Below are 19995 nucleotides of genomic sequence, written 5' to 3'. Positions count from 1 at the left end.
GGGGTTTATTGGCGGTTGGCATCCAACGTTATGGTGTATTACCGCCACCTTCTGAACTGGAGTGTGGGCCAGAGACAGGGAGAAACTAAATCCTACCTGCCAGCCCCGTTGCTCTTAAAAAAGATAACAAAATATTTGAGACTATATCTAATGACGTTCTACTCAATATACTATTTAAACTAATTTCCTGTATCCTCTTCTCCCTCATACTAGATCTCATCCTCTCCATTTTCCTCTGATACTGCCCACACTGTCTCAATACATGCTCCATGATCTCTGTTTCCTGACAATAATCACACTTTCTAGGGCTGCCTGTTTAGTGCCTGTATAAAATATATTTGTGCATTATGACAAACTACTCTACAATAACTGTTATTCATATTGTTGTAAAACATGGAAAATTGCTAAATGAAGAACAATTTTAGCTACATCCAAAATGAAGAACTTGTACAATTTTAGCTACATCCAAAAGTGAGTAATTGATGAAAAGAGTAGGGTCCACTCTACTGTATGCTACCAGTGTATTATACATATGCCACAGGAGGTTGGTGGCACCTTAATTGGGGAGGACGGGCACGGAGTAATGGCTGGAGCAGAATAAGTGGAAAGGTATCAACAACATCAGACACATGGTTTCCATGGTTTCCATGTGTTTGATACCATTCCATTCGCTCCATTCCAGGCATTATTATGAGCGTCCTCCCCTCAACAGCCTCCACTGACATAGGCCTATCCTTTACCAGAGTATTGATAATATACCTTTCATTATTATACACTTGTTTAATGTGTCATAGCGGATGGCTAAGTGCATTGCTGGAAGCTTCCAGAGATGTAGAAATGTGTCATAGCGGATGGCTAAGGTTTTGCTCACCTGAGGTAGAGTATCTTATGATAAGCTGTAGACCACACTATTTACCAAGAGAGTTTTCATATATATTTTTCATAGCTGTCTATTTACCACCACAAACCAATGCTGGCATTAAGATTGCACTGAATGAGCTGTATAAGGCCATAAATCAACAGGAAAACGCTCATCCAGATGCAGCGCTCCTAGTGGCCGGTGACTTTAATGCAGGGAAACCTAATTTCTACCAGCATGTTAAATGTGCAACCAGAGGAAAAAAAACTCTAGACCACCTTTACTCCACACACAGAGACGCATACAAAGCTCTCCCTCGCCCTCAATTTGGCAAATCTGACTATAACTCTATCCTCCTGATTCCTGCTTATAAGCAAAAACTACAGCAGGAAGCACCAGTGACTCGGTTAATAAAAAAGTGGTCAGATGACGCAGATGCTAAGCTACAGGACTGTTTTGCTAGCACAGACTGGAACATGTTCCGGGATTCTTCAGATAGCATTGAGGAGTACATCACATCAGTCACTGGCTTCATCAATAAGTGCATCGATGATGTTGTCCCCACAGTGACCGTACGTACATACCCCAACCAGAAGCCATGGATTACAGGAAACATCCGCACTGAGCTAAAGGGTAGAGCTGCCGCTTTCAAGGAGCGGGACTCTAACCCGGACGCTTATAAGAAATCCCGCTATGCCCTCCGACGAACCATCAAACAGGCAAAGAGTCAATACAGGACTAAGATTGAATCGTACTACACTGGCTCTGACGCTCGTCGGATGTGGCAGGGCTTGAAAACTATTACAGACTACAAAGGGAAGCACAGCCGCGAGCTGCCCAGTGACACAAGACTTCCAGACGAGCTAAACCACTTCTATGCTCGCTTCGAGGCAAGCAACACTGAAGCATGCATGAGAGCACCAGCTGTTCCGGATGACTATGTGATCACGCTCTCCATAGCCGATGTGAGTAAGACTTCTAAGCAGGTCCACATTCACAAGGCTGCAGGGCCAGACGGATTACCAGGACGTGTACTCCGAGCATGTGCTGACCAACTGGCAAGTGTCTTCACTGACATTTTCAACATGTCCCTGACTGAGTCTGTAATACCAACATGTTTCAAGCAGACCACCATAGTCCCCGTGCCCAAGGACTCTAAGATAACCTGCCTAAATGACTACCGACCCGTAGCACTGACGTCTGTAGCCATGAAGTGCTTTGAAAGGCTGGTCATGGCTCACATCAACAGCATTATCCCAGAAACCCTAGACCCACTACAATTTGCATACCGCCCCAACAGATCCACAGATGATGCAATCTCTATTGCACTCCACACTGCCCTTTCCCACCTGGACAAGAGGAACACCTACGTGAGAATGCTATTCATTGACTACAGCTCAGCATTCAACACCATAGTGCCCTCAAAGCTCATCACTAAGCTAAGGATCCTGGGACTAAACACCTCCCTCTGCAAATCCTGGACTTCCTGACGGGCCGCCCCCAGGTGGTAAGGGTAGGTAACAACACATCTGCCACACTGATCCTCAACACGGGGGCCCCTCAGGGGTGCGTGCTCAGTCCCCTCATATACTCCCTGTTCACCCATGACTGCATGGCCAGGCACGACTCCAACACCATCATTAAGTTTGCCGACGACACAACAGTGGTAGGCCTGATCACCGACAACGATGAGACAGCCTATAGGGAGGAGGTCAGAGACCTGGCCGTGTGGTGCCAGGATAACAACCTCTCCCTCAAGTGACCAAGACAAAGGAGATGATTGTGGACTACAGGAAAAAAAAGAGGACTGAGCACGCCCCCATTCTCATCGATGGGGCTGTAGTGGAACAGGTTGAGAGCTTCAAGTTCCTTGGTGTCCACATCACCAACGAACTATCATGGTCCAAACACACCAAGACAGTCGTGAAGAGGGCACGACAAAGCCTATTCCCCCTCAGGAGACTGAAAAGATTTGGCATGGGTCCTCAGATCCTCAAAATGTTCTACAGCTGCACCATCGAGAGCATCCTGACTGGTTGCATCACCGCCTGGTATGGCAACTGCTTGGCCTCCGACCGCAAGGCACTACAGAGGGTAGTGCGTACGGCCCAGTACATCACTGGGGCCAAGCTTCCTGCCATCCAGGACCTCTATACCAGGCGGTGTCAGAGGAAGGCCCTCAAAATTGTCAAAGACTCCAGCCACCCTAGTCATAGACTGTTCTCTCTGCTACCGCACGGCAAGCGGTACCGGAGTGCCAAGTCTAGGTCCAAAAGACTTCTCAACAGCTTCTACCCCCAAGCCATAAGACTCCTGAACAGCTAATCATGGCTACCCAGACTATTTGCACTGCCCCCCCACCCCATCCTTTCACGCTGCTGCTACTCTGTTAATTATTTATGCATAGTCACTTTAACTCTACCCACATGTACATATTACTTCAACTACCTCAACTAGCCGGTGCCCCCACACATTGACTCTGCACCGGTACCCCCCTGTATATATAGCCTCCCTACTGTTATTTTATTTTACTTCTGCTCTTTTTTTCTCAACACTTTTTTTGTTGTTGTTTTATTTTTACCTTTTTGTTAAAAATAAATGCACTGTTGGTTAAGGGCTGTAAGTAAGCATTTCACTGTAATGTCTGCACCTGTTGTATTCAGCGCATGTGGCCAATAAAATTTGATTTGATTTGATTTAAGTGAATCGCTGGAAGCTTCCAGAGATGTAGAAGCACTGTTGCCCCAGATACAGAAATGCCTTTTATGGGTCAATAGTATGCTTCTTCAGTATGTTGTGAGGGGTTTCCCACTTTGTCACAGTGCTTTGACTTGGATCACACAGTCGTGCTCTGCCTGGCTGCTGCGGTTGCAGGAGAAGAAGGAGGATGTCGAAGGGAAGCGGATGTAGCGGTGCATCATTACTGCTCTCCTGAGACCTAGAAGTACTGTTGCCCCAGACCTAGTAGTACTGTTGCCCCAGACCTAGTAGTACTGTTGCCCCAGACCTAGAAGTACTGTTGCCCCAGACCTAGAAGTACTGTTGCCCCAGACCTAGTAGTACTGTTGCCCCAGACCTAGAAGTACTGTTGCCCCAGACCTAGAAGTACTGTTGCCCCAGACCTAGTAGTACTGTTGCCCCAGACCTAGAAGTACTGTTGCCCCAGACCTAGAAGTACTGTTGCCCCAGACCTAGTAGTACTGTTGCCCCAGACCTAGAAGTACTGTTGCCCCAGACCTAGAAGTACTGTTGCCCCAGACCTAGTAGTACTGTTGCCCCAGACCTAGAAGTACTGTTGCCCCAGACCTAGAAGTACTGTTGCCCCAGACCTAGAAGTACTGTTGCCCCAGACCTAGTAGTACTGTTGCCCCAGACCTAGAAGTACTGTTGCCCCAGACCTAGAAGTACTGTTGCCTCAGACCATGGTGCTTCTTGGGTGTGTTCGTGTGGAGTGGAGGGTTGAGAGTTTGTCCACTCTGGAATTTCCACCGTCACACACATGTATGACCAAGCCTGGCATGAAAATAGTATTGCCGTGCTGATAGCAATTATATTTTTGCATTATCTGACAATATTATTTTCTTACTTCTGATGTTGATTAACCATGTCATTGGATCTGAAAGAAGTCTGGATTTATTATGTTTAGGATGTAGGAATGTAGCTGCCCAAATCATGCCTGGAGGTACATTGAGAAACGTTTTTATGATCTGTGCAGTAGCAGGCGCTGTTGAGCAAGTATAAATTATAAGGCTCACTAACCACTAACTCCTGCCAGCCAAGTATAAATTATAAGGCTCACTAACCACTAACTCCTGCCAGCCAAGTATAAATTATAAGGCTCACTAACCACTAACTCCTGCCAGCCAAGTATAAATTATAAGGCTCACTAACCACTAACTCCTGCCAGCCAAGTATAAATTATAAGGCTCACTAACCACTAACTCCTGCCAGCCAAGTATAAATTATAAGGCTCACTAACCACTAACTCCTGCCAGCCAAGTATAAATTATAAGGCTCACTAACCACTAACTCCTGCCAGCCAAGTATAAATTATAAGGCTCACTAACCACTAACTCCTGCCAGCCAAGTATAAATTATAAGGCTCACTAACCACTAACTCCTGCCAGCCAAGTATAAATTATAAGGCTCACTAACCACTAACTCCTGCCAGCCAAAATATTTTTGCTCCAGTTCACACAACTTGGCCACCATCAAAAGTTCATCTGAGTTATTTTCCAATGCAAACCAGTAATGCCAAAATGTTCAGTCCTTCAAAAATTCAAGGGTTTTTCTTTATTTTTTACTATTTTCTACATTGTAGAATAATAGTGAAGACATCAAAACTATGAAATAACACATATGGAATCATGTAGTAACCAAAAAAGTGCTAAACAAATCAAAATATATTTTATATTTGAGATTCTTCAAATAGCCACCCTTTGCCTTGATGACAGCTTTGCACACTCTTGGCATTCTCTGAAACAGCTTCACCTGGAATGCTTTTCCAACAGTCTTGAAGAAGTTTCCACATATGCTGAGCACTTGTTGGCTGCTTTTCCTTCACTCTGGGGTCCGACTCATCCTAAACCATCTCAATTTGGTTGAGGTCGGGGGATTGTGGAGGCCAGGTCATCTGATGCAGCACTCCATCACTCTCCTTCTTGGTAAAATAGCCCTTACACAGCCTGGAGATGAGTTGGGTCATTGTCCTGTTGAAAAACAAACAATAGTCCTACTAAGCCCAAACCAGATGGATGGCGTATCACTGCAGAATGCTGTGGTAGCCATGCTGGTTAAGTGTGCCTTGAATTCTAAATAAATCACAGACAGTGTCACCAGCTAAGCACCCCCACACCAAAACACCTCCTCCATGCTTTATGGTGGGAAATACACATGCGGAGATCATCCATTCACCCACACCGCGTCTCACAAAGACACGGCAGTTGGAACCAAGAATCTCCCAATTTGGACTCCAGACCAAAGGACACATTTCCACTGGTCTAATGTCCATTGCTTGTGTTTCTTGGCCCAAGCAAGTCTCTTCTTATTGGTGTCCTCTAGTAGTGGTTTATTTGCAGCAATTCGACCATGAAGGCCTGATATACAGTCTCCTCTGAACTGTTGATGTTGAGATGTGTCTGTTACTTGAACTCTGTGAAGCATTTATTTGGGCTGCAATTTTTGAGGCTGGTAACTCTAATGAACTTATCCTCTGCAGTAGAGGTAACTCTGGGTCTTCCATTCCTGTGGCGGTCCTCATGAGAGATAGTTTCATCATTGCACTTGATGGTTTTTGCGACTGCACTTAAAGAAACTTTAAAAGTTCTTGAAATGTTCCGTATTGACTGACCTTCATGTCTTAAAGTAATGACGGACTGTAATTTCTCTTTGCTTATTTGAGCTGTTCTTGCCATAATATGGACTCGGTCTTTACCAAATAGGGCTATCTTCTGTATACCACCCCTACCTTGTCACAACACAACTGATTGGCTCAAACGCATTAAGAAGGAAATCAATTCCACAAATTAACATTTAACAAGGCACACCTGTTAATTGAAATGCATTCCAGGTGGCTACCTCATGAAGCTGGTTGAGAGAATGCCAAGAGTGTGCAAAGCTGTCATCAAAGCAAAGGGTAGCTATTTGAAGAATCTGAAATCTAAAATATATTTTGATTTGTTTAACACTTTTTTGGTTACTACATGATTCCATATGTGTTATTTCATAGTTTTGATGTCTTCACTATTATTCTACAATGTAGAAAATAGTAAAAGTAAAGAAAAACCCTGGAATGAGTAGGTGTTCTAAAACTATTGACCGGTACTGTAGCTATGAGACTCAATGGTCAATTATTATCATTCAATGGCTATAAATCAGTATGAATATGCAGTATATTTATTAAACGCTGACATGTATTATTTAAAACCATCCATATCTTGCAAATGAACATCAATGTAGTGCAATTAGTATTTTCAATTAAATGAACTACATAATAATTATGCAAAGCATTATTAATGTAGGAAAATTGGTAGCCTAGTGGTTAGCGGTAGTTAGCCTAGCGGTTAGAGCGTTGGGCTGGTAACTGAAAGGTTGCTGGTTCCAATACCTGAGCTGATAAGGTGAAACATCTGTTGATGCGCATTTGAGCATGTCACTTAACCCTAATTTACTACAGGGACACTGTACTACTATGGCTAACCCTGTAAAACAACATGTTTCACTACACCTATCTGGTGTATGTGACAATAAAACATCTATTTTACTATTACATTAAGAGTAAAACAATAGTCCAGAAATAGTATATCAAAAAAGGTTTGGTATACCTCGACTCATTCAACCCTGCTGAACACACACACACACACACACACACACACACACACACTCGGGCCATTAAGGAATGTTGACACATTTGAATGTCTTCATATTCTTAAAAAAGTAGGCTATAAATCGCCATCAGATGTTCGTCTATGAATTCCATATGTTAACTTTTTTTAAACCTCAGTTTCACCATTGGCATTGAGAACAGAGAACAATAGATGACATTTGGTCCATATATGAGATAATGACAAAAGGCACAATAATGCATTTAATGCAAAGCAGCATGGAATGAATAGGCAGCATTATCGGCCATGAGAGTTTGCCTCCTTTCCCACCTGTTCCCAGCTAATATGAGTTGCATGAAGTTTATGTAAAGTATGTTGGGAATGAGAAGGGGAGAACTGTGGCCTCCTGCGTAACTCTACAGCCAGATGTCGGAGGTGCAGTCTCCCCCAGGGTATCGTAGCTCGTGGGCCAAGGCCGGGCCGTCGGGCTCTTTCCCAAAGTCGACCAGGAAGTTCTCGTTCACCTTGAGGCCACCATTGGCTGTGTCCACGTCAATCTGCATCATCACAGAACCCTCCCTAGGGCAAATTAGAAACAGAGTCAAGTATTCCATATGATCATGTTTCTAGCTATGGGTGTTCAAAAGTCAATCAAAATATCTTATTGAAGCAGCCCGTGATATTGAGTGAAAGCGTACAAATAACCGTTTTGATGCAACTGAAACCTGTTACTGACATTTTGTGTGTGCATTGACCACAAGTATGTGCGCTAAAAAAATCTAAGACTAAATAAAAACAGGTCCTCACTTGATCATTTCCGGGTAGAACTGCTTGTCCCAGCCACTGTAGAGAGAGGTGGTGACGTACAGTCTCTTTCCATCCAGACTGAGCTGCAACATCTGGGGGCTCCCTGGGATCCTCTTCCCCTGGTGTGGATCATATGTACACACAAGTCGGTGTCTGCACCTTACAAACGCAACCTAAACACCTACGTTTGTCCTAATGCAGACATTCTGCCAGTGTGTGTGTGAAGCTTGAGTTTGGGTATAGATTGTTATTCTTACACACCTTGATTGTGCGTGGGGGTGGTTGGCTCTGATTCTCTGGGTCCTCCAGTACTTTGACAGGGCCATCGTTTAGGATGCTCCCTCCCAAAAAGAGCTGAATACACAGTGAGACATAAACACAGTCAGTGCACAACTTCAATCATTTCAGGAGACTGTTTTACCTAGCTACCTTAAGTGGAATTAACTGCATGTAAGTCGTTCTGGATAAGAGCGTCTGCTAGATCAGTGGTTCCCAAACTGTGGGGCACACCCCCTAGAGGGGCGCAAGGGATCGGCAGGGGGGGAGCGGGGTATAATGCACAAGGTGCAATTGCGAAATTGGGTAATGCATCAGTTTTCCATTTGTCATGTTAGTCATTGCATACCTTAGAGAGCTATTTATACCTTGTCAGAAATGTCCAGATCAACTAGCCCATGTCAGCTAGCAGTTTTTTATTTAGGTTTTTTTAGCCCCTAGATAGTTGTAATTTTTTGTCACTCAAATATCACATAAATACACATTAGACATGGCAAAATGTTTAAAATGGCAAAATTGTCTTTGCACCCCATGACATAATGTGTAGAATTGCAGGAAATGCGCTTTAAACCTGCTAAATTCTCTCCACCAACAAGAGAGCTGTGAACAGTTTGTGTCATGAACCGTGCTTGTGCCCATAGAAATAGACGTGGTGCATGCACGCGTGGTGCAGGATGTTCCCGAATGCTGGAAGGGGGGCCCCGAGTGAAAACGTTTGGGAAGCCCTGGGCTAGATGACCAAAATGTAAATGTTAGAGGCCACTTGCTTGACCCTAACACAGGTATGCATCACATTGGCAGACTGATGAAGATGATTCATTTAAGTAAGTGTAACAGGGTTGGTTATGTTTCCACTTGCCTCTAAAGAAATGTGTATTTAATGTTCAAGCATTCTTATTGGTTGGTTCAACTCTGATGACAATAAGGCGTGTTGTGATTGGCCCCGCTTGCAGCTAGGGGGAGATCGTGAACGTCAGGTCTTCCCAGTATGAAAATGTGATGCAAGGGATTTTGCCATCGACAGCCATCAATATCGTTAAGCTCTGCACAACTAACGTGCTGTTTCCCATTTAACAACATAAATAAATGATGCTCAACTGGGACCACTGGCTGATGTGATTTATTAAGAAAAAACACAACGCAAGGAGAGTACGATATACATCTGTTACATAAGTACCTACATGAAAAATGTTTTGTGGGTTTAAGATAATAAAATCAGCCATGTTGTAAACTTGTGATCTCACCTGGCCAGCCAGACGTGGGTTCCTCCTGTCTGTGATGTCATACTGTCGTATGTCTCCGTGCAGCCAGTTACTGAAGTATAGGAAGCGGTCATCCAGGGAGATCAGAATATCTGTGATCAAACCTGAAATGAACAGATCACACAGCATCCGTCAAATTCAGGTATACATTTTACTATGGAATGGGTAGCTACACCCAAATATGCACTGGAAGTGTTAAATGTATCCCTAATCTGCGGTATTCTCCCATCAACATTTTCCACACCCACTCACTTGGCATCACTGGCAAAGCCCATCCCTCCACTTTCTTACTGGGGACCTGAATAACCTTCTCAGCAGCCCAGTCTCCTTTCTGCACAGAGAAAAATAACGTTTCAATGTTGAGACAGTACCTTTTTATAAGACACAATGCCAAACACAACAGCGAGGAAGCAAGAGAGTTCATAAATGTTATTCTATTCTCTCTACTTTTTCCTCACCGGTGTCCTGTAGAAACGGAAGACAGTTCCTTGGAGTGCACAGCCGACGTAGCCCTCCGTGGCGGCAGGATCATGGAGGAAGCGGATCTCCAGAGGAATGGCGCCCTCCTCCCCCAGGTCCAGGGACTGCAGCCGCTTGTGAGTGGTCCAGTCCCACACGTGGATCTTCGATCCATAGTGACCTGCAGACACAACAGCAGCATTGAAACCTTGTTCTGTCTACTGAACAAGTGTAACACAAACACACATGCATGCAAACACACGCATGCACACAAACACATGCACACACACATATCACCTCTATTTACACACCTTCTTTGACATGTTCCAGGTTGAAGCCGTCGGCGAGGGCTTTGGGCGCTCCCCATTCGGTGCTCATCATGACGTTGTGTCGGGGCTGGTACCAGAAGTCATAACCAAAGGGTGCCGCCTCACCAGGCAGCTCCCAGTTACCAACTACCTCAAACGTTGCACCATCCAGCAAGATAAAGCCACCTGAGAGAAACATATCCTGCATCAGTCATCTAATCCAAATCAATATTAACTTGTCTAAATGACACACTCCCTTGCCCCGCCCAGTATTCTTTATCATGGTGGATTGTAGAGCCTTCTTAGTCCCTTATTATAAACTGGGTGGTTCCAGCCCTGATTGGCTGAAAGCCGTGGTATATCAGACCATATACCACGGGTATGACAAAACGTTTATTTGTACTGTTCTAATTACGTTTGTAAGCAGTTTATAATAGCAATTTGGCACCTCGGGGGTTTGTGGTATATGGCCAATATACCACGGCTAAGGGCTGTATCCAGGCACTGTATCCAGGCACACATCCTTTTCTGTATGATACAAAGGAAAGTGTTTCTAGGTCGCCCACATTGTATGAGGCTTTTTCCCAGAACAAAGTCTGTCGCCCTACTGCAGCATGTTGTCTCCTCCTACCCTTGCCATTGCCAGATGGATCTCCCATGCTGCTGATCATAATCTGTCCGCTGCCCAGGCAATGTGTGGTGTGGGGGTTGGCAAGGCCCGTCTTCCAGAAGATATCTGTGGGCTCCACAATCTGTGAGGAAGCAATCATTTGGTTTAGATCAGATTACACTCTGCATGGGTAGGATACTTTCCTTTAAAAACAATGATGCATATTTGAGAAGATGGCTACGGGCTGTTGGTGAGAGATGGGTGAGAGGCTTGACCAAATCTGTATATTCAATTGTCTTTTTCTTGTTTTTGATTCATCATGTGCTGGAGATCCTTGTATGACATTGTGGTGTTGACTGTGTTAGCCGTGTCTGTTTTCGTTTTTTTTTTTGTGTGTGATAAAAATGATTGTATGGCAAAAAAAGAAAATCAATGACTCATGTCAAATAATGTATGAAATGTTATCGGACAGGGGGTAGAGAAATATTCAACATTCTCCAAGTTTTACAGTTATGCACAATAAGAAGAGTTGGGGGGCTTCCAATTTGGAGAAAAGTAATGTGATCAATGTTGTTATATGAACTGGGTGGTTTGAGCCCTGAATGCTGATTGGCTGACAGCCGTGGTATATGAGACGTTTACCACGGGTATTACAAAACATTTATTTTTACTGCTCTAATTAAGTTGGTAACCCGTTTATAAATAGCAATAAGGCACCTCGGGGTTTGTGGTATATGGCCAATATACCACGGCTAAGGGCTGTGTCCAGGCACACCACATTGCGTCGTGCATAAGAACAACCCTTAGCCATGGTATATTGGCCATATACCACACCCCCTCGTGCCTTATTGCTTAAATATAAGATAGTGAAATATTAAAAAGAAGTTGCATAACCTTAGCTGTGCAACATGGTCACCAAGTACTGTAGTATCACTGTAACCCATCACCCGCTGTAGAAGGGTGACCCTTTACCTTGTGCATCTGTGGTGCACGGGGGTCTGTTCCAGTGTCCACTACATAGACCCGGGAGGAGATGAGCGAGGGCAGGATAAGTCGGTTGCGCTTCTTGGATGAGTCACCAAAACAGCTGCTGCAGGCGTTCCAACCAGAGTGGTGTAGCTCGTCATTCATGTTGGGCATGGGCAGCCTGTGGATGACCTGTAGGCACAGACATTACCAGGTCACTCTTTAATCCACAACCTATGGTCAAAGGTCATCATGGATAATACCGTTGTCTCTTCAGTGTTTCAACTACCGACCACTCTGTCTAATGAAGACAGGTGTGAAAATCAAAAACAAGGCAGTGGTTGATTGATATAAATCAGAAGTACCTGAGAATAAGTGGGAGACTTGGGGTCCACATCGACAGTGGCAAGGTAGTCTGGTTTCTGGATGTCGGTGTTGCGATAAATGCAGGGCAGATACACAATCTCCTCACGTGGACCTTCAAAAACAAGATCCCCGTTTCAGGAGGCACTACTGTCATTCACTCCTCCCTGACCACAAGGGCAAGAACCATGACATCCGCAAACCCCAAAGAGGGATTGATATTAAGGGTTGCACTATTTCCCAGTCAACTGACCAGTCGGGTAAGTTGAGCCTGCTCTGTGGTTTCCCCATTAGGGGAGGTGATTTTTTTATACTGAATACAACCAAAACACAAAGCGCAGTGAATCAAACCACAAATAATTCCAGTAGCCTAAAACGGGTATGTCTGGTTCCTCCCAATGTTGAAGTAAAAGACAGACAAATTATGGAATTTGTGCGTGTAAACAACATTTTCATGCAACTGACAAACTCTCAGGCAACCAAAAAATTATCCCGACTTGTCCGATGGGCAAGTGCCATTTAGATCTTAATGTCAATCCCCCCTAAAACACATGGGTTGAGCTAAGCTTGTGTTTTCCAGAAAATGACACTCACCTTTCATGGCATCCAGAGGGCTTTTGTAGCCAGGTCCACAGCCTGTGCATTTAGTTGCTGGAAAAACACAAACAAACAGCAAGTGCCCTTTTCATAGAGCGCTCAAAATAACTTTACTGCCACACACAGCAATCTCTGTGTTTACTATTACTGCTGGACATCTATGGCAGGTAATAACCACAGAAACTTTTCACACCTATAAGTCATACATGCATTCGTCATACAGATGTTAGGCATATGTTTAAAATGACCTAGAAGTTTCACCACAGGTAAGTCGTGTAGAGAGCCATTTTTCATACTTTTTTTAGTTGTAAAACTGTTGCAGAATGAGTGTGTGAAAGGGGACATTCACTTGTCCACTTTGTCTTCCTTTTCCAAGGTTGCTGTTACTGGCAGCCATCAGAATCATAGGTAAATGCGCACAACACACAAAATGTTTACTGTACTTATCTGTGATGTTATATATCTGTGATGTTATGTATAGTTCATTCAGAAAGTTCTCAGACCCCTTGACTTTTTCCACAGTTTGTTACGTTACAGCCTTATTCTAAAATGGATCATAAATACCCCATAATGACAAAGTGAAAACAGATGAGAACTTTCTGCAAATTAATTCAAATCAAAAGGTATTTCTGTTTTATTTACATAAGTATTCAGACCCTTTGCTATGAGACTCGAAATTGAGCTCAGGTGCATCCTGTTTCCATTGATCATCCTTGAGATGTTTCTACAACTTGATTGAAGTCCACCTGTGGTAAATTCAATTGATTGGACATGATTTGGAAAGGCACACACCGGTCTATATAAAGGTCCCACAGTTGACAGTGCATGTCAGAGCAAAAACCAAGCCATGAGGTCGAAGGAATTGTCCGTAGAGCTCCGAGACAGGATTGTGTCGAGGCACAGATCTGGGGAAGGGTACCAAAACAATTCTGCAGCATTGAAGGTCCCCAAGAACACAGTGGCCTCCATCATTCTTAAAATGGAAGAAGTTTGGAACCACCAAGACTCTTCCTAGAGCTGGCCGCCCGGCCAAACTGAGCAATCGGGGGAGAAGGACCTTGGTCAAGGAGGTGACCAAGAACCCGATGGTCACTCTCACTGAGCTCCAGAGTTCCTCTGTGGAGATGGGAGAACCTTCCAGAAGGACAACGATCTCTGCAGCACTCCACCAATCAGGCCTTTATGGTAAAGTGACCAGACGGAAGCCACTCCTCAGTAAAAGGCACATGACAGCCCGCTTGGAGTTTGCCAAAAGGCACCTAAAGACTCTCAGACCATGAGAAACAAGATTCTCTGGTCTGATTAAACCAAGATTGAACTCTTTGGCCTGAATGCCAAGCGTCACGTCTGGAGGAAACCTGGCACCATCCCTACGGTGAATCATGGTGGTGGCAGCATCTTGCTGTGGGGATGTTCTTCAGCAGCAGGGACTGGGAGACTAGTCAGGATGGAGGGAAAGATGAACGGAGCAAAGTACAGAGAGATCCTTGATGAAAACCTGCTCCAGAGCACTCAGGACCTTAGACTGGAACGATGGTTCACCTTCCAACAGGACAACGACCCTAAGCACACAGCCAAGACAACGCAGGAGTGGCTTCGGGACAAGTCTCTGAATGTCCTTGAGTGGCCCAACCAGAGCCCGGACTTGAACCCGATCGAACATCTTTGGAGACCTGAAAATAGCTGTGCAGCAACACTCCCCATCCAACCTGACAGAGCTTGACAGGATCTGCAGAGAAGAACGGGAGAAACTCCCCAAATACATGTGTGCCAAGCTTGTAGTGTCATACCCAAGAAGACTCAAGGCTGTAATTGCTGCCAAAGGTGCTTCATCAAAGTACTGAGTAAAGGGTCTGAATACTTATGTAAATGTAATATTTCAGTATTTTATTCTAAAAAACTGTTTTTGCTTTGTTATTATGGGGTATTGTGTGTAGATTGAGGGGGAAAAAACATTTAATCAATTTTAGAATAAGGCTGTAACCTAACAAAATGTGGAAAAAGTCAAGGGGTCTGAATACTTTCCGAAGGCACTGTATATCTGTGGACCTTAGTGAGAAGGACTCTGCTGATCCAGAGTGCTGGTTGTCTTTGGCATTGTACCAAATCCTCCCATAATTTAGTGCTGCCTTTACTTGGAATAAATGATTGATTTGGTCAAGGTCGAAGCTGTGCCTTTTTCCTTACACATGGCAAACAATGGTTTTGGCCTAAACCATTGTTGCAGCTCAAACAATAGTGAAAACATGTGGAAACCACAATAGATGTCAGATATCTAGCAATCTTCCAGGAAACTAGTCTCCAGTCCAACATTTCACAACACGATTCTTTCTAAGATATACAAGCCCTTCCACGAGTTCAGCTTCAGTTCATTTAATGGGTTTGACTGTTGCAGGTCCAAAGAAATGTGGATGAGTATCTTGCATCATTGTTGGATCTACCAAATTCTCTGTTATGAAAATAGGCTAGTCTAACTGTCAAAATGACTTTTCCATTTAATTGTATACATTTAAATTGAATAATGCATAGCAAATTGTTTGTCACTGGTTCTGCTGAGTCATCATGATAAAGTGGTGCATTTAAGATGAACAAGGCAACAAGCACTAGAACAATATAACTTGTACTAGAGCAAAATGTACTTGGTACAGTAACCGAAAAAGGTTGGGAACCACTGATTTAGACCACCAAACCTATGCAATTGTGTGACCAGGTGTGAACACCGTTTTTACTCAGGGTTATTCATTAATTCAAAATCTCAGGGTTATTCATTAATTCAAAATGGTGTGTGAAAGGCGAAGTATCCTATGGTAAAAACATAGCAAGCAGCTCAATCAGGGAAACATTACATGATTAAATCTCATTGAAATGTCGCTGTTACTTCTATTTCATCTATTCCTTCTGCATTTTGAAGCAATGCACGAGTGCCAATATAGCCTACACTAGCACAAATATACAGGTGTATACGTAATTGTTGGCAAAAAAATAATCACCATTCGCACGTACGTACGTGCACAATTACGCACACTTATTTTCGTTTTGGACATTCATTTTCATTGGTTGACTTACTCAAATATGCATGTATATAATTTAATATAACACATTCAGCTCTAGTTTGAATACGTTAATGAAAAGTTCACACTATGGGAGAGTGGTTTACATGATGTTCTAGTCCACGCCCAATCATTAACTTTGTAATTACCCATTTCAACGTTTTTTGACAGATTTCCTAAAAGTTATGAAAATGAGTGAAAAAGCAAGAAGATTGCACAAACCCATCTTGCAGACTTTATTCGTCCAAGGTGTCCACAGGGATCCGAGCTTTCTATGGGTTATTTCAGCTGGTATGAGAGTGAAGGAATGCCTGCCTGGGAAGGTTTTGTAGGGTAAATGGCCAGAGGGACGAAAGGGGAGTTTTTTTTGGCAAAATAACGTTGCACGTAGAAATAAGTATTGAGTGCGGTTGGTTTTGCATGACCCGGTGCCCAGGCGGAGGAGATTTCATTTTGCGACCAATGGATTGATCTAAAATATGTAAACCTCGCCCAACCGGGGCACAGGGCGATGCAAAACACACCTTTTCCATTAATATATGAACGAAGAGATACCCCAGTTCTATAGTCCTACCCTCTGTTATGGTTTAATAAGACCTTCTACCACCGGTTTCCTCAAGTGCGTGAAGTTAAATGTTGTTTCCTTCAAACATTATCGGACACGGTTCTGGCGCAAAGCAAGGTAACATGTTCTGCATTCAATACACTATAAAATAAAAACATTTAAAACGTAAGGAATATGCATTTTAGTTTAATTTATTTGACAGTTTATTTACTATGGTCCATACTGATTAGATATACGGTCTATTTAACTCGTTCTATTGATCCTACTTAAACTGTGTCAAAGGGTCATCTCTTGCGCAACTCAATATGGGGGAATGTGAGTTTAGATTAAAGCCACAATCTGGAGTTTTAACAATATCGTGTTTCAGTCCGCACGAAAAACAACATCTTTCAAATGAGACGCAGCTATGGATTTAAGGACGTAATCCATAAAATTGATTTAGCTTTTTTAATCATATTTTGAAGATATACATTAAAGACTCAAATGACAATAAAAACATAAACAATAGAGTATTACAACCATATATTTTGAATTAGGCCTATTGTACTAAGCCCATAAAACAGTAAATATCCCAGATTGTGCCTCTAACGCCTACACACTTGATTAGGAAATGTTTTTCTTCCAAGAGATTCAAAAACTTCAGGGCTGAAGTTGTCACCATTTCAATATCCCCCATGTGTCTGGAAGTTTTGAGAAGACCAAAGGCAAATCAGAAAAGGAAAGGATTAAATTAATGTAATATTTGTGTGTCTGCGACTGTGACAAATGAGGTACAGTTCAGATAATTGTTAAAGAACATATTGGACATCTGCAAAATGCATTAGATATTATGTAACTCCCTAAGGAACTCAACATTTCCGCCATTTCTCAAGCTTGCCAATCCTTCCTCAGTACTACAATCTATTGACTGAGACACAGATAAGAGAACGTGGTATTTGTCTTAATAAGTCCTTATTAAGAGAAATAGAATACTCTGTATAGCTGTGGGCCTAGTCATCACTAGCCTTCTAGCAATATGGCGGAGTCTCTCTCGCCCATAGATTAGGCTACTTTCAAGGTAAGCAAAGAACATATTTAAAGTCATTTGAGTGCAATAAGGGATAAGGAAGCAAAAGTTGGGGGAAAATGTGTAAACCAACACCAATCTGTCAAAGGCATTGAATTAAAAAAAAATACTAAACATGGCATAGTAAATATCATCAAACTGAATGAAAGAACAGTATAGCACCTTAAAATGTTTTGTGTTCAGTTGATGATCAGTTTAGACCTTGATTTCTACCACTACAACAACTTCCACCGCAAGAACATGCCTTATGGTTCATGGAGTTTGTTGTGCGTCTTATAGTGTTCATTAAAGCAAAACATAGAACCTGTCAAGTCTAACAAGGGATCCCCACTCAGTTTCCCCACACTGATTACATAAAAAAGGTTAAAAGGTTGACCGATTGTACTGTAACAGTATGCACTGTAATCTTCTGTGGCCATTTGCAGGGAAGACCCACAGGCTGTGTGGCCTAAGGCAACACGGCAGATGTTCTTGTGTAGGACCGAAGAGCAGTATTCTACTCAGAGTTTGTGAAAGGGAAGGACTAAGAGGGGGAGACCTCCTCATGGGACCCTCCAGTCTCCTGGCTCTCTGGCAGCGGCTCCATCTCTTCCTCTCCCTTTTCCAAGATGTTATCCTTTGTTGTGTCCATTTCTATAGCTGCCTTGTGATTCTCATCTACCTTTTCTTCTCCACTTTCCTGCTCTTCATCTACCTTCCCTTCTTTAACCTCTTGCTCCTCATCTACCCTCTCTTCTCCAGCCTCTTGCTCCTCATCTACCTTCCCTTCTTTAACCTCTTGCTCCTCATCTACCCTCTCTTCTCCAGCATCTTGCTCGTCATCTACCCTCTCTTCTCCAGCCTTTTGATCCTCATCTACCCTCTCTTCTCCAGCCTCCATGTCCTCTGTGCCCCTGCTGTCTTCCTGCTCAAGCTCTGCTGGTGACTCCGGCTCCAGAACCTCAGGACCTAGCAGGGCCTCTCTGAGAGTACTCATCAGCTCTGACTGGGTCTCTGCCAGAGTCTTGGTCATTTCCTGGTCCCGCTGCCCAGGGACCAAGTCAGTAAGGTGGAAGGACTGTCGCAGCAGATCAGGCTGTTCCTCTAAGTAGGACAAGGCCTCCACTAGCCAGGCAACTAGCAGTTGCACTAGGTCTTTGTGTGTGGCCCCTGCTGCCCCGCCCTCTGCAGCCAGCCGGGCCCAGCGGGCCAGCAGGAAACTCTGCAGCACGGGCCGCAGGCACATCTCCAGGGGCTGGAGGCGACAGGTGCAGCCGGCGGGGACCACGGCCGGAAGGGTGCCAGTGGCTCCAAGGGTGGTCAGGAAGTCCTTAGACAGGTGTCCGCGGTGACCGTCCAGGATCAGCATGCCTTTGGTACTCCTGCTCTGGTCCAGCATGTGTTGACGCCACACCAGAGACTCCCACAGCGCCAATTCCTCGTCCCTGGTAAATCCCTCCACCTTGGCCTCCAGCAGGACAGAGTTGGGCAGGCCTGTGCCCTGCATCTCGGGGAGCTGCCCCTTGATTAGGACCAGGGTGCGTAGCATGGTGCCATCGGCCAGCGCTGACAGATAGATGGTGACCAGAGGTTCCCTGGTTCCCACCAGCTGGAGAGCCCCTTCTTTGTCCACTTTGGCTGGATCCGCAAGCGCCTCAATGTCTACAAAGACAGACAGCTCGTCCATGGCAGCTATCCCTGTGTGGGGCAGATCGTGGGCCTGGATGTGCTTGCGGGTGAACTTGGTGAAGGAGTTAGCGTTGTCCTCCATGGAGCGTGGCAAGCGCCGGCTGACCGTGGCGGTCCGCCCAACAGCCTGCCAGCCAAGGCTATGCTGCAGCATGAAGCTCACAGCCCAGTCGTAAGAGATGCGGAAGGCGCTGCTGTGGCCGTCCTGGCTGTGGATCTCAGAAGCCCTCTGAAAAAGGTTCTTCTCATTGAGCGGCAGCTGCTGCTCTCGCTGGGCCATGACCCACTCCACCATGCGCTCCACCGCCTCTCCCTTGCCGGGTCCCCGGCCATCACGCTCCAGCTGCTTCTCCTTATCCTTCAGCCAGGCCCGGATGAGATTGGACTGGGTGGATAGCTGCTTGGCAGCTTGGCGTTCCCCGCAGCAGAGGGCGAACAGCACTATCCTCAGCAGACGCACAGAGAGGGTGTCCTCTCGTTCTTTTACCACCGGGCGTTCTGTCGGAGGGGTGACGGGAGGATCAGATGCGGCAGGCTGCTCTTTAGACTCCCCTTCATGAAAAACTTCATCAACGTCCTTGTCAAGACCTTCAACCTCCATTTCTTCATCGTCTGTGTCTGAGCCCATGTCCTCCACTGGGGCCATTGCCTCGTCCAGGTCACTCTCCGGCCCTAAGGGACCCCACTCGCTGCTGTCGTCAAAGCGGTCTGCTCCCGTGGTGTTTCTGCAGAAAGACAAAGCAGGAAAGAAAGATGAGTGGTATTTGAGGCATGACAGATAAAACATCTAAATTAAATCACAATATATTTTGTGGG

At 44.6% G+C, this 19995-nt stretch overlaps 1 protein-coding gene across 1 annotated transcript; it reads right to left on the bottom strand.

Moving 5' to 3' along the window:
* Window positions 1-6738: 6738 nt before the first annotated feature.
* LOC311139545 (methanethiol oxidase) lies at window positions 6739-18023 on the bottom strand. Its single transcript, XM_084174432.1, has 12 exons — window positions 16103-18023; window positions 12828-12884; window positions 12236-12348; window positions 11877-12062; window positions 10926-11046; window positions 10298-10480; window positions 9986-10167; window positions 9780-9858; window positions 9510-9631; window positions 8251-8343; window positions 7990-8108; window positions 6739-7761 (listed from the first exon to the last, which is right to left on the bottom strand). The coding sequence occupies exons 1-12, from the start codon at window positions 16104-16106 to the stop codon at window positions 7599-7601; spliced, it is 1422 nt and encodes a 473-aa protein (XP_084030558.1). The 5' UTR covers window positions 16107-18023; the 3' UTR covers window positions 6739-7598.
* Between the last annotated feature and the right edge of the window lie 1972 nt (window positions 18024-19995).

Source organism: Coregonus lavaretus, assembly GCF_964263955.1.
Source record: "Coregonus lavaretus genome assembly, chromosome: 13".
NCBI classification, from domain to species: domain Eukaryota; kingdom Metazoa; phylum Chordata; class Actinopteri; order Salmoniformes; family Salmonidae; genus Coregonus; species Coregonus lavaretus.
The sequence above is the reverse complement of the archived record's forward strand: the minus strand, read 5'-3'. Positions and strand labels throughout refer to the sequence as shown.